Genomic DNA, 23,612 nt, shown 5'->3' with positions numbered 1-23,612 from the left:
TAATACTACTGCATTGGCAATTAAGTTTCAACATATGTCCAGGAAGAATAAGGCAGGGAAAAAAAAGTTTCAACATATGAACTTTGGGGAACACATATGGACCATAGCAATAGGGGGAAAATGGAGAAATATGTTTTTAAATTATAAAGACAATCTAATGGGCCATGATGTAGTAACCAGGACCAGAATCGCCCTCCATAAAAACAAAGAGAAACCTAGACAAAATATGTGAAACAACTTTTTCAGACCTTGGACAATAGGCAGCACAGGCCTGTTGTCCCTAAGAGAAAAAAAACAACAAAATGAATATCGACCACAGTGCAGGGAGAGGAACAGCAAACAAGAACCACAAAAATCTTGCTTTCAGATGTAATCTTGTGGGGGGAAAAAAAAAGAAGAAGCAGCATGAAAATGTAAATCATAACCCGAGAAAAATCAGTCCAAAAAAAAAAAAATACCCAGAAATGACATGAAGGATAGAATTAGGAGAGAAGACTTTAAAAAAAAAAAAAAAAAAAGCAATTATAAATATACTGTAAAATTTAAAGAAATTGTGAACAGAAAGGGAAGAGAAATGGAAAGTGTGGGGAAGACATAACTTCTAGAGCTAAAAAATATTTATTTATTTATTTATTTATTTATTTTATTTATTTTTTGAGACAGAGTTTCACTCTTGTTGCCCAGGTTGAAGTGCAATGGTGCAATCTCAGCTCACTGCAACCTCCGCCTCCAGGGTTCAAACGATTCTCTTGCCTCAGCCCCGCCTAGCAGCTGGGATTACAGGTGCCTGCCACCACACCCAGCTAATATTTATTTATTTATTTATTTTGTATTTTTAGAGAGACGGGGCTTCATCATGTTGGCCAGGCTGGTATCGAACTCCTGACCTCAGGCGATCCACCTGCCTTGGCCTCCCAAAGTGCTGGGATTACAGGCGTGAGCCACCAACTAAAAATATTCCTAAAATAAAAAATTTATTGGATAAGATTAAAAATATTCCTAAAATAAAAAATTTATTGGATAAGATTAAAAGTAGATTAGCCATTGTGCAAGAAAAGATCAGTGAACTTAAAGACATAGCATTAGAACTGTCCAAAGTAAAGCATGGAAAGAAAAAACACTGAAAAAAAAAAAAACAAAAAAAAAACCGGGGGCAACAGAGCGAGCCCCTATCTCAAAACAAAACAAACAAGCAAACAAAGACAGAACAACAACAAAAATAGTGGCCCCAAAATTACCAAATTTAATGAAAATTTTAATCCCTGATCCATGAAGCTCAACAAAACCCAAACAGGAAAATCCCAAAGAAAATTACACCAAAGTACACTACAGTAAAATTGCTAAACAACCAATGATAATAAGAATATCTTAAAAGCAGCCAGGCACAGTGGCTCATGCCTGTAATCCCAGCACTTTGGGAGGCCAAGGCGGGCGGATGACTCAAGGTCAGGAGTTTGTGACTAGCCTGGCCAACATGGTGAAACCCTGTCTCTACTAAAAATACAAAATTAGCCAGGTGTAGTGGCTCATGCCTATAGTCCCAGCTACTTGGGAGGCTAAGGCAGGAGAGTCGCTTGAACCCAGGAGGCGGAGGTTGCAGTTAGCCGAGATTGCACCATTGCACTCCAGCCTGGGCGACAAGAGCAAAACTCCATGTAAAAAAAATATATATATGTACATCTTAAAAGCTACCAGAAGAAAAGACATTTAAAAGATATTTTATGTACATAGAAAGATAAGAATTATTACAAGCTTCTTGTCAAAAGCCATACAAGCCAGAAGATCATGAAACATATTTAAAATGCTAAAAGAAAAACACCCTTGTCAACTTAGAATTATATATCCAGTGAAACCATCCTTCAAAAAAATGAAGGCAAAATAAAGAAAAATAAAACTTAAGATAATTTTTTTTTTAGACAGGGTCTTACTCTGTTGGCCAGTCTGTAGTGCAGTAGTGTGATCGCAGCTCACTGCAGCCTAAATTTCCTAGGCTTAAGTGAACCTCCTTCCACAGCCTCACTGTAGCTGGGATCACTGATGTGTGCAACCACACAAGCAATAAAATGAAGGCAAAATAAATAATAACTATATAGCATGGGGTTTATGACATGTAAAAGTAAAATAAACAGTAACAATAGCACAAATGACAGGAATGGAGAAAATAGTGACATATTGTTGTCAAGTTCTTACATTACACGTGAAGTAGTATCATGCTATTTGATAGTAGCCTGTGCATATTTAAAAATGATTGTTGCCGGGCGCGGTGGCTCAAGCCTGTAATCCCAGCACTTTGGGAGGCCGAGACGGGTGGATCACAAGGTCAGGAGATCGAGACCATCCTGGCTAACACGGTGAAACCCCGTCTCTACTAAGAAATACAAAAAACTAGCCGGGCGAGGTGGCGGGCGCCTGTAGTCCCAGCTACTCTGGAGGCTGAGGCCGGAGAATGGCGTGAACCCGGGAGGCGGAGCTTGCAGTGAGCTGAGATCCGGCCACTGCACTCCAGCCTGGGCTACAGAGCGAGACTCCGTCTCAAAAAAAAAAAAAAAAAAAAAAAAAAAAAAATGATTGTTTTAAACCCTGAAGCAACCACTAAAATACAGTCAAAGATTTTTACAACTAGTAAGCCAATAATTAAGAGAAACTCAAATGCCAAAAAAAAGTAGGGGACAGGAAAAGAAAAAGGAAATAAAGAACAGATAAGACAAATAGCAAGACAGTAGTCTTAAACTCAGCCAATATCAGTAATTATATATTAATATTAATATTAATAATTATATTAACAAATAATTTAAATAGTTCAATTAAAAGGCAGAGATAGTAGGACCAGAGAACAGATAAGACAAATAGCAAGACAGTAGTCCTAAACTCAGCCAATATCAGTAATTATATATTAATATTAATATTAATAATTATATTAACAAATAATTTAAATAGTTCAATTAAAAGGCAGAGATAATAGGACCAGATTTTTTTTAATCCAATCTTAGCTGGGCATGGTGACACCTGTAATGTCAGCACTTTAAGAGGCCAAGGTGGGAGGATTACTTGAGCCCAGAAGTTCGAGACCAGCCTGGGTCTTGTTATTTATGCTTTAAAAAAAATTAAAAATCCAATAGTACTCTCTGGAAGAAACACACTTTATACATAAAGATATGTGAGTTAAAAATAAAATTATGGGCCAGGCGCGGTGGCTCAAGCCTGTAATCCCAGCACTTTGGGAGGCCGAGACGGGCGGATCATGAGGTCAGGAGATCAGACCATCCTGGCTAACACGGTGAAACCCTGTCTCTACTAAAAATACAAGAAAATTAGCCGGGCGAGGTGGCGGGCGCCTGTAGTCCCAGCTACTCGGGAGGCTGAGGCAGGAGAATGGCGTGAACCTGGGGGGGCGGAGCTTGCAGTGAGCCGAGATCGCGCCACTGCACTCCAGCCTGGGGCACAGAGCAAGACTCCGTCTCAAAAAAATAATAATAATAAAATAAAATAAAATAAAATTATGAAAAAAATATACTGCAAACACAAGTAATATGAAAAATGAAATGGCTACATTAATATAAAATAAAATAGATTCTAGGACAAGAAATATTACCAGAGATACATAAGGAAAATTTATAATGATAAAAAGTGCCAGTTCTTTAAGGAAACATAACAATCCTCAAAGTTATGCTCCTAGCAACAGAATTACAAACTACATGAAGTAAAAATTCACAGAAGTAAAAGGAGAAATTGACAAATTCATAATTATAAATTATATCATAATTTTTGAGCCCAGGAGTTCAAGACCAGCCTGGGCAACATGGTGAAACCCTGTCTCCACTAAAAATACAAAAATTAGCCAGGCATGGTGGTGCATGCCTGTAGCCCCAGCTACTCAGGAGGCTGAGTTGGGAGGATCGTTTGAGCCCAGGAGGTGGAGGCTACAGTGACCAAGATCACAACACTGCACTCCAGCCTGGGCAACCGAGTGAGACCCTGTCTCAAAAAACAAAATTATCAACATAATCCGTATGAAATGAAACAAAGTCCATAGAAATCACAAAGAAAATTAGAAAATACTTGAACTGAATGAAAATGAAAACAAAACATTTGAAAATTTGTGGGATACAGTAAAGTAATGCTTAGAGGGAAATTTATAGCTTTGAACGCTTATAGTAAAAAAGAAGAAAAATTATAAAATGACAACAAGAATGAGGGAAAAATACAAACAATAATGATAATAAATTTAAGATGAAGAAAAATTAAAACAATGCTCTAATCTTGTACATCAAGCAGCAAGAAAAATACATGCAAATTAAATACAAAATAAATTTGAAGGAAGGAAATGAAAAGGAAAGAAGGAAATAATGAAAATAACAGCAGAAATTAATGAAATAGAAATATAGGCAACCATTAGAAAAAAATCAATGATGCCAAAAGCTGGTTCTTTGCAAATATTAATAAAATTAATAAACTTCTATCTAGGCTGTTCAAGAAAACAGAGAAAACACAAATTAACAATATCAGGAATGAAAAATATGTCACTACAGTTAAAAGGATAAGACGGGAATGTTGTAAAGAACTTTATGCCATAAAGTTGGCAACTTAGTTAAAAACATATTCCTTGCAAGACATAAATACCAAAACTGATATAAGAAACAGGAAGTCTGAATAGCTCTGTATCTATTAAATGCATCATATTTCACAAATAAAAATATTTCCACAAAGAGAACTCCAAGACCAGATTACCTCACTGGTGCACTTTATCACAAAATTAGGAAAGAAATGATACCAATCTTACACAAACTCTTTCAGAAAACAGAAAAGCAAGGCCAGGTGCAGTGGCTCACACCTGTAATCCTAGCACTTCAGGAGGCCAAGGTGAGCAGATCTCTTGAGCTCAGGAGTTCCAAACCCAGCCTGGGCAACGTGGTGAGACCCCATCTCTACAAAAAATACAAAAATTAGCCAGGGCTCATGCCTGTAATCCCAACACTTTGGGAGGCCAAGGCAGGAGGATCACCTGAGGTCAGGAGTTCAAGGCCAGCCTGACCAACATGGTGAAACCCCGTGTCTACTGAAAATGCAAAAATTAGCTCGGTGTGGTGACATATGCCTGTCATCCCAGCTACTTGGGAGGCCGAGGCAGGAGAATCTCTTGAACCCAAGAGGCAGAGGTTGCAATGAGCTGAGATCATGCCACTGCATTCCAACCTAGGCAACAGAGTGAGACTCCATCTCAAAGAAAAAAAAAAAAAAATTAGCCAGCCATGGTGGTGATCATCTGTAGTCCCAGCTACTCAGGAGGCTGAGGTGGGAGGATCACATGAACCCGGGAAGTCGAGGCTGCAGTGAGCTGAGATCATGCCACTGCTCTCCACCTGGCTGGGGGAACAAAGTGAGACCCTGTCTCACAAAGAAAAAAAGAAAGAAAACAGAGAAGCAGGGACTACTTCCCAACTCATGTTATCAAATCAGCAATATTACAAGAACACTGCAGAGCAATATACCCTAGGAACAGAGAAGCAAAAATCCCTACTAAAATATTAGCAAATCAAGTCCAGCAATATATAAATAGATAACACGCAAAGACCAGATGAGGCTTATCTCAGGAATGCAAGATTGTTTTGGCATTCAGACATAAATCAATATAATTCACCAAACAGAATAAAGGAGAAGTATTATATGATCATCTAAATAGATGCACAAAATGCATTATATTCAGCACCATGTATGATTTTTAAAATTATCAGCAAACTGTAAACAGAAAGGAACTTAACCTGATAATAGGCATCTATATAAAATCTACATAACAAGATACTTAATGATGAAAGATTGAATGCTTTCCCTAAGATTAAGAATAAAGGAAGGATATTTGCTATACCACATTACTCAACCTTAGAGTTGCACCTGTCTTAGCCAGTGCAATAAGGCCAAAAAAATGAAACAATGACATTGCTTGAAAAGGAAGAAACAAAATGTTCTTTATTTGCAGACTACGTGATTGGGTACATATAAAATGATTAGAAATCCGCAAAAAGCTATTAGAACTTATGGAGTGTATTTAGCAAATCCATATGCTTAATGGCAAGGTCAATATGCAAAACGTAACTGTATTTCCATTGACTAGCAGTGAACAATTAGAAATGAAATTTTTTAAATTGGCATTTATAACTTCATCAAGATACATAAAATACTTAGGGATACATTTTTTAAACTATGTGCAAGAGCTGTACAATAAAAACACAAAATATTGGAAGAAATTAAAGAAGATCTACATAAATGAAGAGAGATACCATTTTCATGTATTAGCAGATTGTATTCTAGTTTTGATTTTTTGTTTTAATAGACTTTTTTTCTGGTTTTGATTTTTTTATTTTAATAGACTTTATGATTTAGATTAATTTTAGATTCATAGCAAAATTAAAAGTACAGAGATTTCTCATATACTGCCTGGCCCTACACTTGCATGGTAGAAGATCTGTATTCTTAAAGTGCTAATTCCTTCTCAATTGATCTATACATTCAACATAATCCCAATCAATATCTCAGATTCTTTTCTCTTGGAAATTGACAAATCAATCCTAAAATTTATAAGAAAGGGACCTAGAATACCAAAGCAACATTGGTAAAAAGAACCAATTGGTAAAACCATCATGGGCATGGTAACTCATGCTTATAATCCCAGTACCTTGGGAGGATGAGGCAGGAGGATTGCTTGAGCCCAGGACAGCAAGACCCCTTCTCTAAAAGATGTTTTTTTCTTTTTTTTTCTTTTTTTTTTTTTTTTTTTGAGACGGAGTCTTGCTCTGTCGCCCAGGCTGGAGTGAGGTGGCCCGATCTCGGCTCACTGCAAGCTTTGCCTCCCGGGTTCACGCCATTCTCCTGCCTCAGCCTTCCGAGTAGCTGGGACTACAGGCGCCCGCCACTATGCCTGGCTAATTTTTTTGTATTTTTAGTAGAGACAGGGTTTCACCGTGTTAGCCAGGATGGTCTGATCTCCTGACCTCATGATCCGCCCGTCTCGGCCTCCCAAAGTGCTGGGATTACAGGCATGAGCCACCGTGCCCGGCCTAAAAGATGTTTTTTTTAAAAAAAATTAACTGGAAATGGTGGCCTATAGTACCAGCTACCCAAAAGGCTGAGGTGGGAGGATTGCATGAGCCCTGGAGGTCGTGGCTACAGTGGACCATGATTGTGCCACTGCACTTCAGCCTGGACAAGAGAGTGAGACCGTGTTTCTAAAAAAAAAAAAAAAAAAAAAAAAAAAAAGCGCGGCACAGTGGCTCACATCTGTAATCCTAGCTCTTTGGGAGGCTGAGGCTAGAGAATCACTTGAGCCCAGGAGTTTGGCACTCCATCTCTACAAAAAAAATTTGTTTTTTAATTAGCTGGGTGTGGTGGCACATGCCTGTGGTCCCAGCTACTCAGGAGGCTGAGGTGAGAGGATCTCATAAGCCCAGGAGATTGAGACAGCAGTGAGACATGATCACGGCACTGCACTCCAGCGTGGGTGTCAAAGTGAGATCCTTTCTCAAAAATAAAATAAATAAAATAAAATACATTTGGAGAACTTACCCTACCTGATTTCACAACTTTAAAGTTACGATAATCAAGACAATGTGGCATTGACATAGGGTAGCCATGAAGATTAAGGAAACAGAATAGTTTATAAATAAACTCACACATAGGGTCAATTGATTTTTAAGAGTCTCACTCTGTTGCCCATGCTGGAGTGCAGTGGCACAATCTCAGCTCACTGCAACCTCCGCCTCCTGGGTTCAAGCAATTCTTCTGCCTCAGCTTCCCAAGTAACTGGGATTACAGGCACGTGCCACCACGCCCAGCCAATTTTTTATATTTTTGGTAGAGACAGGGTTTCAGCATGTTGGCCAGGCTCTTCCTGATCTCCTGACCTCCAGTGATCCACCTGCCTCAGCCTCCCAAAGTGCTAGAAATACAGGTGTAAGCCACCGCGCCCAGCCAAAAATCCCAATATTTCAATGGAAGAAGGGATAATGTTTTCAACAAATGGTGGAACAACTGGATATCCAAATAGAAAAAGTGAACCTTTACTCTTTACCCCATGCACAAAAATTTACTCAAAATGGATCATATCCAAATTTAACTGCTAAAATATAAAACTTCTAGAAAAAAATAAAAATTTCTTTAAAAGAACACAAAAAGCACGACCCACAAAAATTGAGTATTTCACCTAAACAGGAGAGTAAACTAGGAAAAGGGAAGACATGGTATCTAGGAAACAGTAAAAAAGCTAAGGAAATTCACAGAAGTGAAGGTAAGTCTTAGGACAGCAGCTGTACGGTAGGCTAGAAGGCACCCAGCCCATGTTGCAACAGACTGAATTGTGGTAAGTACATAGGAAACTAAGAAATTAGGCAATTTTTAACTCTGTGGAAAATAAGAAGCAATCCTAGTGTACTATGTAGTTTAGCTATGAACAAGACTTAATTGAGCTTAATAATATAGTCACTGAAAATTGGCCAGGTGCAGTGGCTCACATCTGTAATCCCAGCACTTTGGGAGGCCAAGGCAGGAGGATTGATTGAACTCACGAGTTCTAGACCAGCCTGGGAAAGATGGTGAAACCCTATCTCTACAAAAGTACAGAAACATTAGACAGGCGTGGTGGCGCATGCCTGAGTCCCAGCTATTCGGGAGGCTTCAGTGGGAGGATCGCTTGAGCCTGGAAGGTTAAAGCTGCAGTGAGCCATGATCATACACTGCACTCCAGCCTGGGTGACAGAATGAGACTCTGTCTCAAATAATAATAATAATAATAATACACTCAGTGAAAATTAATTAACAATGTTAGTATAACTCTACTGACATAGTGGGAGAAGGGAAGTGTAGTAGAGGTTGGAGGCAGTACTTATGAGAATTAAATCATCATCTTTCTTATTAGAAATTTAGTAGATAAATATCTAAGATTTAAAAATCAAAAATAGCCATTGTTATTTAGAAATGTGGACATAAATGTGTGTAGAAATAGCTGAAGAAGTTGAAAATGGTTTTGTTATAAGCCCTCACATACTCTTTAAGTTTTGTTATAAACCCTATGATCTTATTTGATATTTTAACTGTGTTGATTATCTCACTTTAATTTTTAACGTAATTTAAATAGAGAATGGTTGGTGAAGAAACTTGATTAATATAACCTTGTTATTGTGTATCACCATATCCTTCATTAGACTGAGTAGCTTTGAATGCAAGGAATTTTGATTTATTTACTTCAGAGTTACCCAGAGCCCAGTCCAGTGCTTGGCACATAGCAAGCACTTACTATATGTTTATAGAATGAATGAAGAAGGGCACAAAAAAATATTCTGGAGAAGGAATGCAAAACATTCACTGAGTTCCAGCTGTTGATATATACCAAAAGTTGCTTTCCCCCCGCATAGAGTGAAGATATCCAAAGAGTAAGAATAAAATCTTAAGTTCTTTTACTTCCACCATGAAGACACAAACAATTAAAAATGCCTGGACATAGCTTCTTGGCATTCTGAATATAGACATTGCCCGGGATATGTTTGAAATGTGTTTTTTGTGGTTCATTTTAAATAATATTCTGAAGGCTTAATCAAAGGGCATGTTGAAGCCTAGCATTAGAATATTAACTTGTTTTTCTGTTATGTATTCCTGGGGTCAGCATCTCTATATTTGGCTTTAATTTTTTTCCTTCTTTTTGTTCACTGACATTGTCCAAAAGCTACTGACATCAAATCCTGTGCTACAGGAAAAAAATCTCTCATGCCATACATAAGGTCACTGACATCCATCCTGAGTCGTCAGCAACAGACAGCTTTGTGCCATGGGAAAAAAGAAGTGGACATCATTAAAGAATCCTAACAAAACCACTGTAATTACCCAAGGTTTTCAGCACTTAGAGCAGCTGCTTTTATATGGACTTAGGTTCCTTAAGTGTACCTACAGAAAATACAGGAAATAACTAGTGTAGTTCTTACACAGGAAATTATCGTTTTAAAGTTATTACTTTTGCTGATAATTTACCATTATCTCCAAAAGTAAAAATTCAAAATTTAAAATTAATATTCAAATGTGTTTTTAAAAGGAACCTTAGTCACACTCATTGTATTATTATAAATATTGTAATAGATTACTCCATACTATGAAAGTCCTGTTAATTAATATTGCAGATAGATTTTTGTGAAGTATTATAAACTAAAACATGTTAGTAATTTGTGTGTATTTACAAATTGTCTTCTTGTAGTCCTGTTCCATCAAACTGAATTTATATTTTTGGCATAGAAGACACATTTTTTAAGTGACTGCTTTAAGAGAATATGAAAAAATAATGATCCCTTAGGATGGTTAAACAACTTTGAATCTTTCAACCAAGATTCTTGTTTGAGAAAGGAAGATATTTAAGGAACACATGTAGCAAGGAAAAGTGCTACCAAGGGACTGAAATTCTTGAGCTCTGTGGAAAGAAAAGAGAGAACTGGGTCTCTGAGAAATATAGGCACTCTGAAACATGCCATGCCCTAGCTTACTGAGGGTCCTAGAGCCACAAGGGAGTGACTGCATTAGAGGCTGAGGTACAGGATATAGACCTGTAAGAAGCTGGGTAGCCAAGCAACTTTTGTCCCTCCTGCTGCTTGAGATTTCATTCCCTTGCCTCTCCTCACATCTTTAGACCCACGACTGTCAAGGACTCCTTACCACCAAGATCCTCTAACTCTGCCTTTGTCTCTGCTATTCCTTAATCCAAAACTGGTCCAGGGCAGGGACTTCTAGACAGGAGGATATAGAAGTGGAGAGAAGGGACAGAGGAGGAAATAGAAGAAAAGAGAAGATAGTCTTTCTTTTCTCTCTCTTTCCATGTCTGCAGCACCTCAAATTAGCAACTTCTTCAAAAATGGTTCCATCTTATTTCCCCCTATAATTCCTGTCCTGCTTCTAGCCTTAGGTCACCTGCCTCTCTCTCGTTCATTCATTCGTTCATTTATTCATTCATCTCTTATACATTCATTGAAAACACCTACTCCTACTATGTGGCAGTACTTGCTAGACAATGGGGGACACAAGAGTGAGCAGAAAACAGATACGATCCCTGGCTTTGAGGAATTCTCAACATTCAGGGGAAGAGAAACATTAAGCACATAATCATCCCAAAACAAATATAAAATTGCACAAGTACCACAAAAATGAAGTATGTGGCTCTGAGAGCCTATTATAAGACAGGGATCTGTCCTAGTTAGAGAGGTCACTAAAGGCTTCTCTAAGGAAGGGACAGCTGAGCTCTGACAGAAAAGAAGCACTTATCAGGCAAAGAAAACAGCCATGTGTCAAGGTCCTGGGGCAGGTTGGAGCATGGCAACTATGAGGGATAAGAAGCTGAGATAGTGAAGGTAGAACATAGTACAGACGCCAGTGGGTAGATGGGCCACATAGGTCATGAAAGAGAGTTTTGTCTTTATCCTAAGAACAGTGAGGAGCCACTGGAGGTGTTTAAGCCAGGAGTGAAGTAACTGAAGATTAACAGTTTGAAAAGATCTGCATGGCTACAGTGTGAAGAACAGCCTGGAAGAGGCCAGGCTAGTTACAAAGTGAGAGATGATGGAAACTTTAATAGGGTAGGGATGGAAATGGAATGGACAGATTGGAGAGCTGTTCAGGAAGTAAAATGGATAAGACTTGGTTGTGAGTTGGATATAGGGAGCATGGGAGGAGGAGAGGTCAAGAGTGATTCCTGGGCTTCTTGCCTTGCACAATGAGAAATAAAGAAGTCAAGAGTCAAGTTTGAGAGATCATGAGTTTTGGTAATGTAGGGTTTGAAGTGCCTTTGAAATGTTCCAGAGAAAATGTCAAGTACATAATTGGACATATGAGGCCAGAGCTCAGAGGATAGATAAATGTGAATCTTCAGTGTATTGTTTAAGTGGTCACTGAAACTACCATCATTCACAAGATTGCCTATAGTCAGGTGGGCAGAGAGTACAAAGAAATGCTCAGCTTGGCCTCCCAAATAATTTGGTTCTTCCTCTTTTGAATAGATGACCTTTATTTCCTTAGGGTAACAGAAGTTTGACTATTATCATCAATGTGGCCATTCTTTTTCTATAAAGGGTCTAAGTATAAATAGAGAAGGCAATGGGTTACAGGAGGCAAACTTTTTTCTAGCTATGATTTTACATTCTGTTGTGATCCAGGGAAGGGAAACAAACACTGTTTGAAAGGAATAAACATAGATTATAGAAAAGGAATCAAGTGAATTGGTCCCCAAGGTTCTCCCAGCAGGGACATATGCTCCTGCTCCCCAGTGGGAGCTCTCACTCTCTGGTAACGTCCTGATGCATTATGGCGAAGACTGTCCCTGCATAGATGTTCTTATAGCATTGCTTTTATTAGTTAGATGTTCTGTTAGTTAGATGTTTTATTAGTTAGTTGCTTCTATTAGTTAGATGTTTTATTAGTTAGATGTTCAGTTCTCAGTATATAGCTGAGATTAGTGGTTTGAAACGATCCACATGGCTACAATGTGAAGAACAGACTGGAAGAGGCCAGGTTAGTTAGGAAGTGAGAGATGGTGGAAACTTTAATAGAGTTTTCCCCAATGTATGAAACAGCCTATTCATACATTAGAGATTTCTGTAGTCAGGGGTTTGTTACTTGTGGGGTCAGAGATTCATGAAGGATCCATGGAGCCTGCAAGAATGTAGAATCACAAAGCCATGAAGGGAGTGATGAACAGGGTGCGATATTCCAAAGAATTGAGACTGAGAAAGTATGTGATTGGCAATGTGTGGATCAGTGATACGGTTAGCAATGCCTTTTCAGTGGCACCAGATTGCATGAGTGCCCAGTGGTTGAAGAAGCAACAAGCTGGTCTCCACACTATAGGCATGCAGTAGACTAGGCCAACTCCAAGTGGTGACCTAGACCAGCAGCAGCAGCAGCAGCAGCAGAAATGCAGAATCTCAGCTTCTGTCTCAGACCTAACAAATCAGAACCTGCATTTAAATAAGATTACTCAGGATTCTTAAGCACACGAAAGTTTGAGAAGCATTAGTCCAGATCAGTCTTCAAGAAGTTTGGCAATGGTAGGTAAGAGACAAAATAAAATCCAGATAAGAGGGAGATACTAGAAATGGAAATGGAAGAGAGAGGAGAACCCAGGAAGAAAAGGCTGGGATCAAAAGAACTACTTAACCTGGGGAAAGAGGTGTGACTCTTCCTTTGTTGAGAAAAATGGAAAAGAAGAATGGAAGAGGAAGTGTGAAATCAAAGGCAGATAACTGAGAAAACTTGGTGGATGGATGACCCACTTCTCCTAAGTAAAACTGGTGGCAAGGTCAACCACTGGAGAGAAGGCAAAAGAGAGGTTTTAGGCCAAACAATATTTCATAGTTTAGAAACTCCTTTAACTTACAGGGCTCTAGTTAAGTGACATTTACTTTTGGTTAACATGTCTTTGCATGTTTTTCCTGTACCTCCTTTAAACAGATATTCATCAATGTATAAAAATTATTAAATACTTTAACAACAATTTACAACAAAACTTTTGCATTTGTACAAGTAATCTGATGAGGCTAAGCTGAGCCATGAACTTCACTAGGGCCAGCATTATATAGCTTGCTGACACTATTAACTCAAAGGAATATCATGGCTGAAAAATGTATACAATTTGAAGAACAAAAATAGTTTAATATTTACCTAAGTTTTGAAGTCTGTAAAGTTTGCTAAATCAATACAATGATCTGAAAAGTTCATCTCAAAGTCAGATATATTAGTGATTTACTTCATTGGTTTTCTGATGACCATTTATCATGAGGTATAGCATCTTCAGAATGAGGGAAATAAAAAACTTGACATATTTGCCTCTTATATGAACTAAATATCTGATTTATAAGACACAAATGAACAAACTTCTACGGCCTGTCATGTTTTCTCAGTTTCTAATTTATTCAACCTCTGCTCATTATTGATCCTGACAAGCAGAGTGACCCAAAGATAAATTTATTCATTCCACAGTTGAGTCAGGAACAAGCCAAAAATTATAGATTTTCCCAGGCAGATGATGACAGGCAGTCAGAGGGATGACAAATGGCTGTCTTTAGATTTAGTAAGGATGGTTGTTCCAGGCATTGCCAATAAAGATTGGAGTATGCTGGTCAAATACAGGTTCATCAGCGGTCATCATTAATGGTAGAGAGAGCATTGCTGTGCTGCAGACGCCTATACAGGAGCTTAGGCATCAACCCTGCAGGGGAAATATAATTTGCTCCTCAGTATTTTGCAGCACTCCTCTAAGTGATAGCATGACATGATCATTTATCAAACAGAGACTGTCCAGAAAAGTGTCTGCTTCCTTTAGTAACTTATTGAAGAGAGGAAAGTGAAAGCTTTTTATTAAAGACAGGAAGGCAAAGACAGGAAGGCAATGAACAACCAGAGCGTATCCGAAGGGTAATCGTATTTCAGCAAAGGATTAGTTTAGTCTTAAATAAACATACACTGGAGGGAGTATGTCGAGGGTCATTTATCAAGTAAAGAACAATTAACAAAACTCTAAGCACTCTTTTATCTATATCAATTTGAAGTTCTGTAAGTGTTCTTATTAACTTTTAGATGATGGGCATCACATTCAACACTGTAAAAAATGTGATGCATAATCCCTTCCTTACAGGTTTCTAGAGTAAGAAAAATACAATGTAACTCTCACGTAAAATAAGGTAGTTATGGCTGTATTAAACACTGCCAAACAAATGCTGCTGGAGAAGGCATATTCCAGAGCCCAGAACTGAAGGCTGAAGTTATAATTTATGAAGATAACTTTCTTATAAAAAGCCAACTACTTATTTGTCAATAGGTGAAGAAGTTTCTTCTTCCTTACTTAAAATGTTTTCACTCTCTGTTGACAAAACTTGAGAGAAAGGGAATTAGTTAAGAGGTAGCAGGGCAGGCAAACAGGCAGAGAACTAACACATTTATTACTTTCTTTGTTCCAGGCACTTTATATGCCATGGCAACTAATCTTAATTAACCTCAAGTTATAGATGAAGACATAGATTTGCCTAAGGTCACACAGTAAGCAGCAGTGCCAGGAAGTTTAGGATTGCCTTATTTTAAAAAAAAAAAAGTCTTATATTTTCGCATAAATTATTTATTGGAATCCCTTAAAGTCTAGCGCAGACTAAATTTAGGGTATATATCCAAAGGAAGTGAAATTACTATTTTAAAAGCAACATGTGCACTCCCATGTTCTTTGCAGTAATATTCACAATAGCCAAGCTATGGAAACAACCTAAGTGCACTACTTTTGTTGAGTAATTCATAACAGATTAAATGCATCTGATATTAAAAATAAAGAACAGAACTTTGGCCACATATAAGAAATACTCAAAGTGTACTTCATTTTCATTAAATAGTAGTTAAGATAAAATACACTTTTTAGAAAGGGGGGAAGGGGAGAAAGCAAGAAATGACAGACAAGGTACTGGGGAAAGAGTGACATTGGATGGGAAAAGAAACTCAAATAGGGACAAAGAGGCTGTGAAAAAAGCAAACTGAGACAGTTAGTTCTTAAGTTCCGTTAATCTGTTTTCCTCACATTTATTTGGGTTGTAGACCACAGAATAACTTTATTATTCCTTGAAATATCAGTTAGCTGATTTTCTTCTTATAAACTATAAAAACATGTAAACATTTATGATATAATGTAAAACAAAATTGTACTCACAATACAATTATGACAATTAAAAATATGTACAGGCCGAGGCGGGCGGATCACAAGGTCAGGAGATCGAGACCACAGTGAAACCCCGTCTCTACTAAAAATACAAAAAATTAGCCGGGCGCGGTGGCGGGCGCCTGTAGTCCTAGCTACTCAGGAGGCTGAGGCAGGAGAATGGCGTGAACCCAGGAGGCGGAGCTTGCAGTGAGCCGAGATCGCGCCACAGCACTCCAGCCTGGGCAACAGCGTGAGACTCCGTCTCAAAAAAAAAAAAAAAAAAAAAAATATGTACCCTCCCAAAAGTCCCTATGCTCAAAAAAGATTAGACGGATACATAACAACATATTAAAAATGATCTTTGCATGATAAGCATACAAATGATTTTTCCCCCTTTCTTCCATTTTTCCTTTTGGTAGGTGTTTGTTTTTGTTTTTGTTTTTTAACACTTAAAAAATTAATATGAATTATTTGTAAAATAAAAAGCAACAACACACATTGCTTACAATCACAAGGGACTGCTTACTCACTACCCCTTAATTGCCTAATCTGTAAACTTCTATGAGCTACACTAAGAATAGGGCATCTTCCGCAGGAAAAAGTTTTTTCTGAGCTGCAGTGGGGGCCATTTAAGGGCGTATGACAGAGAACAGTTGTGTGGCCCTCAACTTAAGACCTCATTTTTTTGCCTTATCTTCAGTGCCTTCTATTATCAGTATAGATTGTTTTATTCAAAATTTATTTTAGAAGGTATTATTATGCACAAAATTTATTTAGAAGGTGTTATTATGCACCTTCTAAGTACCTGGCTCTGAGCTAGAATTCCATGAAAGCAGAAATTACCTTTAAAAACAATAACCGACATGCTAGAAGTATTGGTAAATATGAAATGCTTGTGCTTTGCTTTTTCTTCTCTAATTATAGGATTTGGAGTTTTTACTGAACAAGTTGATGAAGCTGTGGAAAATTGACCTAAATGGAAATCCTGTTTGTCTCAAACCAAAATACAGGGACAGACTGATACTGGTGTCCAAATCACTGGGTACATATTTATATTAATAAGAGAATGACAATTAGTTAATTTTTAGTTATTTTACCAGTAAGCTTTCAGAAATATGAATATGACATCTGGATCTGTGAAAACTGTCAACTTTAAATTCAATATTTTGAATAAGAGCAAAAGTTAAAATTGACAAATAAAGCATGAAAAACATCTGCTGTTCAGAAGTAATTAAAGCACCTGATACTTATTCCTTAAGGAGGATATTTTGCTATTACCAATAAAAATGGTTAGTCATAAATGTGTAGAACTTGCTGACCTTTTGCCAAACTTTCACTGGCACAAATCCTTTGATGATCCCAAGAGACTCCTTAGCTCTTGGTTCTGTAGATAAAATTGATCAAAGCTTTCATTGCTTGACATTTGCCAAATGTTACCCTAAGAACATACAGGAATCCCTTTCATTTGATAGGAGAGCTAAGTGAGGAGACCCTTTATGAGATTCTTACAAATAACATTCCTGAATATGCACCATACTGGGGGAAATGGACAAAAGCACTAGATTAATAGTGACCAAGTGACACAGCATCAGAAAGACACACAGTGACCTCTCACGAAGGCACTGGTTTGCTGTGTCCTTGTAAGAAGTCATTTTTATGTTTTATAGGTTACCCAGTCCTCACCAAACAGAGTGACAGTCCACATATTTGGTTTACTTAGCATGAGTGGAAGCAAATTTTGTATTGAGAGCAACTTATTAAAATGAAATAAATCTCATTAGGTCTATAATCTGGAATCCATTTCCTGGCTCCCAGTCTTGAACCATTTTCACACCTATTAACTTCAAATAAGATCATTTGAGGCCAGCCGCGGTGGCTCACGCCTGTATTCCCAGCACTTTGGGAGGCCACGGCAGGTGGATTGCCTGAGCTCAGGAGTTCAAGACCAGTCTGGGCAACACAGTGAAACTCCATCTCTACTAAAATACAAAACAATAGCCGGGCGTGGCGGCGTGCACATATAATCCCAGCTACTCGGGAGGCTGAGACAGGAGAATCACTTGAACCTGGTAGGCGGAGGTTGCAGTGAGCCGCGATCATGCCATTGCACTCCACCCTGGGAGACGAAGTGAGAGAATATCTCAAAAAAAAAAAAAAAAAAAAAAAAAAAAAGATCATTTGCTAAAAATCAGATGGAATCAGGTTAATGGAGGCACAGTTTCCTAGTCATTCCTCAGCTCTGCTTGGGACATTAACATGAGGAAGAAGAGATTACAATAAAAGACTTAGAATTTTCATTCCTTATCTTTATAGTATATTTTAAAAGTATGTATTGATTACATATATCTCATCCAAAAATATACTAACAAGTTATATAATTATTAATAAAAATAGATCTGGAAAGACATCAATAAATATAAGTGGCTGGAAAAACTGAGCATCAAAGAATGACCTTTAGAGTAGAGGCGGGGTTTCACCACTTTGGCCAGGCTGGTCTCGAACTCCTGACCTCAAGTGATCCACCCGCCTTGGCCTCCCAAAGTGCAGGGATTACAGGCATGAGCCACCGGCCCAGCCTGACACCACTGTTAAACTAGGGAGAAAAGGTTAAGGAAGGATGGCTAATTCTAGTTATCACGACTGTGAAAGGATTTACTTTCTATCAGAAAGACTGTGTTTAACACAAACGCAGAAGCCTCGCTCTTCATTCTAGCAGAATTTTGCTTTTGCACACTTATTCGCCATATGAGGAAAACTACAAGTAACCCAATTTCCGCTTCAGGAAGTTAAAGACATTAACTTGGCAGAAATAGGCTTAGTCCGGGAAACATAAAGCAAGCAACTTGTTCAGGGAAACTTTTCAGTTCTGCGACGCATGCGCTCTGCCTCCAGGAAAGTGGCAAATACGGCTGCACGAATTGGCGGCCCGACCCTCCCTGGTCACATTTTGGGAGACAGCGGTGTGGCAGCGGCCGTGGCAATAGCGACGACAGGCCTAGGGCGGTCAGAAGGTTTCTGGTTCAGGTTTAACTTTCGGCTGCCGTCTCGGGGCTGAAGTTTGTGAGCTGTAGTATTGAGTCCCATTCGAGCTATTGTTCTCTTTTTCCTGAAAAATGGCACTAAGAGGGAGCTGGATGAGCTGAAACCATTGATCTTTTCACAGTCGTTGATAACTAGAATTAGACACTCCTTAACCTTTTCTTCCTAATTTATCAGTGATGTCAGGCTGGGCACAGTGGCTCACGCCTGTAATCCCAGCACTTTGGGAGGCTCCAAGGCGGATGAGAAGACAGTGAAGAGCGTGCTGGGTTTCTCAGAGCCTACAGTGGTCACAGCAGCATTGAACTGTGTGGGGAAGAGCATGGACAAGAAGAAGGCAGCCGATCATCTGATACCTTTTCTTGATGATTCTACTCTCCGATTTGTGGACAAACTGAGGCTGTAGGAGAAAGGCGGAAGCTCTAGGCATTCCAAGTCTAGCAGTGACTGAAGCAGAAAACGAGAGCTAAAGAAGGTGTTTGGTGATGACTCTTGAGATCTCTAAGGAGTCATCAGGAGTAAAGAAGCAGCGAATACCCCGTTTTGAGGAGGTGGAAGAAGAGCCTGAGGTGATCCCTGGGCCTCCATCAGAGAGTCCTGGCATGCTGACTAAGCTCCAGATCAAACAGATGATGGACGCAGCAAAATGACATATGGAGGAGAGGAAAAAACAGCTACGCTTTATTAGCCCCCCTACACCTCAGCCAAAGACGCCTTCTTCCTCCCAACCAGAGCTACTTCCAATCGGCCACACTATTCTGCCCTCCCAGGCTGCCACTTTCATGAATGATGCCATTGAGAAGGCAAGGAAAGCAGCTGAACTACAAGCTCGAATCCAAGCCCGGGTGGCACTGAAGCCAGGACTCATCAGCAATGCCAACATGCTGGGCCTGGCTAATCTCCATGCCATGGGCATTGCTCCCCCAAAGGTGGAGTTAAAAGACCAAATTAAACCTACACCACTGATCCTAGATGATCAAGGGTGCACTGTAGATGCAACATGCAAGGAGATTGAGCTGACACACTGCATGCCTACTCCTGCCAATATTCGTGCTGTGAAGAGGGAACCATTCAAGCAACAGCTAAAAGAAAAACCATCAGAAGACATGGAGTCCAATATCTTTTTTGACCCTGAGTCTCCACTGTCGCTTCCCAGCGCCAGAAATGCACTTTTAAATTCCATGACAAGGGCAAATTTGAGAAGATTGCTCGGCAATTAAGAACAAAGGCTCAACTGGAGAAGCTTCAGGCAGAGATTTCACAAGCAGCTCAAAAAATAGGCATCCATACTTTGACTAGGCTTGCCTTCATTGCTCCTAGGAAGGAGCTAAAGGAAGTAGATATCCCTGAAATTGAGTGGTTGGACTCACATAATCCCCAATGGCTTTGACCTTACAGAGGAAAATCCCGAGAGAGAAGATTATTTTGGAATCACAAATCTTGTTGAACATCCAGCCCAGCTCAATCCTCCAGTCGACAATGACACACCAGTTACTCTGGGAGTGTATCTTACCAAGAAGGAACAGAAAAAACTTCAGAGACAGACAAGGAGGGAAGCACAGAAGGAACTACTAGAAAAAGTCAGGCTGGGCCTGATGCCTCCTCCAGAACCCAAAGTGAGAATTCTAATTTGACGCAAGTATTAGGAACAGAAGCTGTTCAAGACTACACGAAGGTAGAAGTCCATGTCAGAGCTCAGATGGCAAAAAGACAGAAAGTGCATGAAGAGGTCAATTCTGCCTGAAAACTCACAGCAGAATAGAGAAAGGTCAAGAAAATTTAAAAGCTTAAGACATTTCACAGGGGTACACATATCTGTATATGGAGTTAGAAATTTGAGCACCCCAGCCAAGAAGTTCAAGATTGAGATGGAGTTAGAAATTTGAGCACCCCAGCCAAGAAGTTCAAGATTGAGGCCACTGCTGGGCAACTGTACCTGACGGGGTGGTGGTACTGCACAAGGATGTCAACGTGGTAGTAGTGGAAGGGGGCCCCAAGGCCCAGAAGAAATGTAAGCATCTTAATGCTGCATCGGATAAAGTGGGATGAATGGACATCTAACACAAAGGGAGATGATCATGAGGAATCTAATGAGGAAGCTGTGAAGAAAACCAACAAATGTAATACTATTCTGGGAGGGTACAGCCAAAGACCGGAGCTTTGGAGAGATGAAGTTTAAACAGTGTCCTACAGAGAACATAGCTTGTGAGCATTTCAGAAAGCATGGGGCTGAACATTACTGGAACCTTGCCCTAAGTGAATCTGCGTACAGTCCACTAATTGAGACTACTGCAAGCCCTTGCCTCTCCCCTCTTGCCTTTGTCTCTTCTGTCCTCTCATTTATTCTGTTTCCCAACCCACTCCCACTTGTATGATCTCAGAACTATGCCAAGCAGACATTGGGACAAAGGGAGAATATCTTGCTCCCTTCCCCAGTCAGCCTGGTGTTGCCCTTTATTCCCCTTATGTGCATATGATTAAAGAGGTTTTTTTAAAATAAATAATAAAAAAGATGACTTTTATTGTAAAGTTGTAAGTACTAAGATATTTGACAATTTCTTATGGTTTGGATAGTACTAGCATCTTCAGTGAAAAAAAAAGTGCATGAAATAAGATATGGAGACAGTTTTACTTCTAGATTCTATAGTTCTAGTTTATATTCTTTGTTTCAACATTTTGTTTTGTACTTTGGGTATAACACAATATTATGGCTCATGTTTAAGTGGCAGTATTAATATTTTCAGTAGTACAACTAATATTTTATCAGAATATTGTCATTATCCCTGAAATAATGTGTGATCTAATAAATTTTACTACATCCTTTCTACATTCTGGGATCTAGTGGATTACATGAATAATGAGAGAAAATATCTAATTTTCAAAACTACTATACATAAATTTCATTAGAAAAAAATCTATCAAGCAGAGTCCTATGGAAAGAAAGAAAAAAATTTTGAAGAAAAAAATCATCCTTCTATTAAATGAAGGTCATCTGTGTTCATGTAATTGAGGAAACAATATAGGCAATATAAAATAACCTTTAATAAGGGAATTGTTCAGTATTTCATAATATATCCACAAACAATAGAACACCAGCCATTAAAAACTGTATTTAAGGAAAAACATGGTAAAATATTCACAACACAATATTAAAAAGCAGGATGCAAAACTAATATAAATAGAGGATTCCAATTTTACATACATATATCGAAAATAAAAACATGCTAAGAAATATACAAAAGTGTTACCAGTGATTATTTCTCATTGGGGAATAATTTTTTTATTTTTTGTGTGTTTTCCAAATGTCTTACAACATGCAAAAATTATTTGTATAATTTATGAAGCTCAATTTCTATCACACCTCTGTAATCCCAGGGCTTTGGGAAGCCAAGGTGAGAGGATTGTTTGAGGCCAGGAATACAAGAGCAGCCTGGGCAACATAGTGAGATCCCACCTCTACAAAAAAAAATGTCTTTAATTATCCAGGCTTGGTGGCACATGGCTATTGTTCTAGCTACTCTGGAGGTTAAGGCAGGAGGCTCACTTAAGCTGAGGAGTTTTGAGGTTGCAATGAGCTAAGATCATGCCACTGCATTCCAGCCTGGATGGCAGAGTGAGATCCTGTCTCAAAAATAAATAAATAAATAAATAAACAAACATAATAAGGGGTATGGTCAGGCACGGTGGCTCATGCCTGTAATCCCAGCACTTTGGGAGGCCGATGCAGGCGGACTGCTTAAGCTCAGGAGTTTCAGGCCAGTCTGGGCAACATGGCAAGACCTTGTCTCTACTAAAAATACAAAAAAATAGCTGGGGATGGTGGTGCACACCTGTGGTCCCAGCGACTCGGGAGGCTGAGGTGGGAGGATCACTTGAGCCCCAGGGGGCAGAGGTTGTTGTAAGCCAAGATCACCCTATGCACTCCAGCCTGGATGACAGAGTGAGACCTTGTCTCCAAAAAAAAAAGAAGGGGTATGGATAATAATTACGGAGCCTTTTAATGTTTTATTTGATGATATTTCCATTGTTTATAACAAGCATATGTTCTTTTTGGAATCAGAAAAAAATCTATAAATAAAATCTCAACAAAAGTACATACGTTGCGTAATTAACGTATTTTAAAAACAAATTTATTTCAGTCTATGGTGTAACTTAAGTTTCTGTGCTCTGAACCAGAATTGCATATTTTGACTTATGTTTATATGTATATATTGTATATATGTATATATATGTATATATTTTTAAATGTATGTATTTTTCTCCAGAATTTCTTGATGGAAAAGAAATTAAAAATATAGAAAGACAATTTCTAATGAATTGGAAAGCATCCAAAGACGCCAAGAAAATCAGCAAAAAAAGGAGCAGTAAAAATGAGGATGCAAGCAATTCACTCATAAGTAAGCACTCTGTCACTCATTAGGTGACTGCTCTTCTAGCAAAGGAAATATTCTAAGCAACAGAAAAATGCCAACAAATAAAATGTTTTTTGTTTAGTTTGTTGTTGTTTTATGGGTTTTTTAAAACTTATTTACTTAGTTGTACATAAGTACAATTTGTCTTGTAATGGAAATTTTACCTATAATGTTTATGTAAATGGTAGCCACTGTGAACAACAGCTGTGTTTGGTTTTGTGTAGACATAGAGCCACAAGGGTAGGGAAAAATGTGTAATTTTATATCTGGCAAAAGTGCATGATATCAGCTATGTAAATTGTGAAACCTAAGCCACTCGTATATTTGTTAAGTAACAGTGCAAAAAGGCCAGGCACGGAGGCTCACGCCTGTAATCCCAGCACTTTGGGAGGATGAAGAGGGTGGATCACCTGAAGTCAGGAGTTCAAGACCATCCTGGCCAACATGATGAAACCCTGTTTCTACTA

At 38.7% G+C, this 23,612-nt stretch overlaps 1 protein-coding gene and 1 pseudogene across 5 annotated transcripts in view; both read left to right on the top strand.

The window, feature by feature from the left end:
• Positions 1 to 23,612, top strand: part of PPP1R42 (protein phosphatase 1 regulatory subunit 42) — a 67,127-nt gene that overhangs the window by 26,724 nt on the left and 16,791 nt on the right. For 3 of the 5 annotated variants that reach the window (XM_073998900.1, XM_065519313.1, XM_005563457.5), the window contains 2 exons: positions 16,619 to 16,736; positions 22,999 to 23,130. In XM_073998900.1, the coding sequence (XP_073855001.1) occupies positions 16,619 to 16,736; positions 22,999 to 23,130 (250 nt within the window). Of the gene's footprint in view, positions 1 to 16,618; positions 16,737 to 22,998; positions 23,225 to 23,612 lie in introns of those variants that run through there. The other 2 variants (XR_012416454.1, XM_073998901.1) reach the window with 2 other exon arrangements.
• On the top strand, positions 19,008 to 21,232 carry LOC107130626 (U4/U6 small nuclear ribonucleoprotein Prp3 pseudogene; annotated as a pseudogene).

Source organism: Macaca fascicularis, chromosome 8 (assembly GCF_037993035.2).
Source record: "Macaca fascicularis isolate 582-1 chromosome 8, T2T-MFA8v1.1".
Classification (NCBI taxonomy): domain Eukaryota; kingdom Metazoa; phylum Chordata; class Mammalia; order Primates; family Cercopithecidae; genus Macaca; species Macaca fascicularis.
Note: the sequence above shows the minus strand (reverse complement) of the source record. Positions and strands in the feature narration are given on the sequence as shown.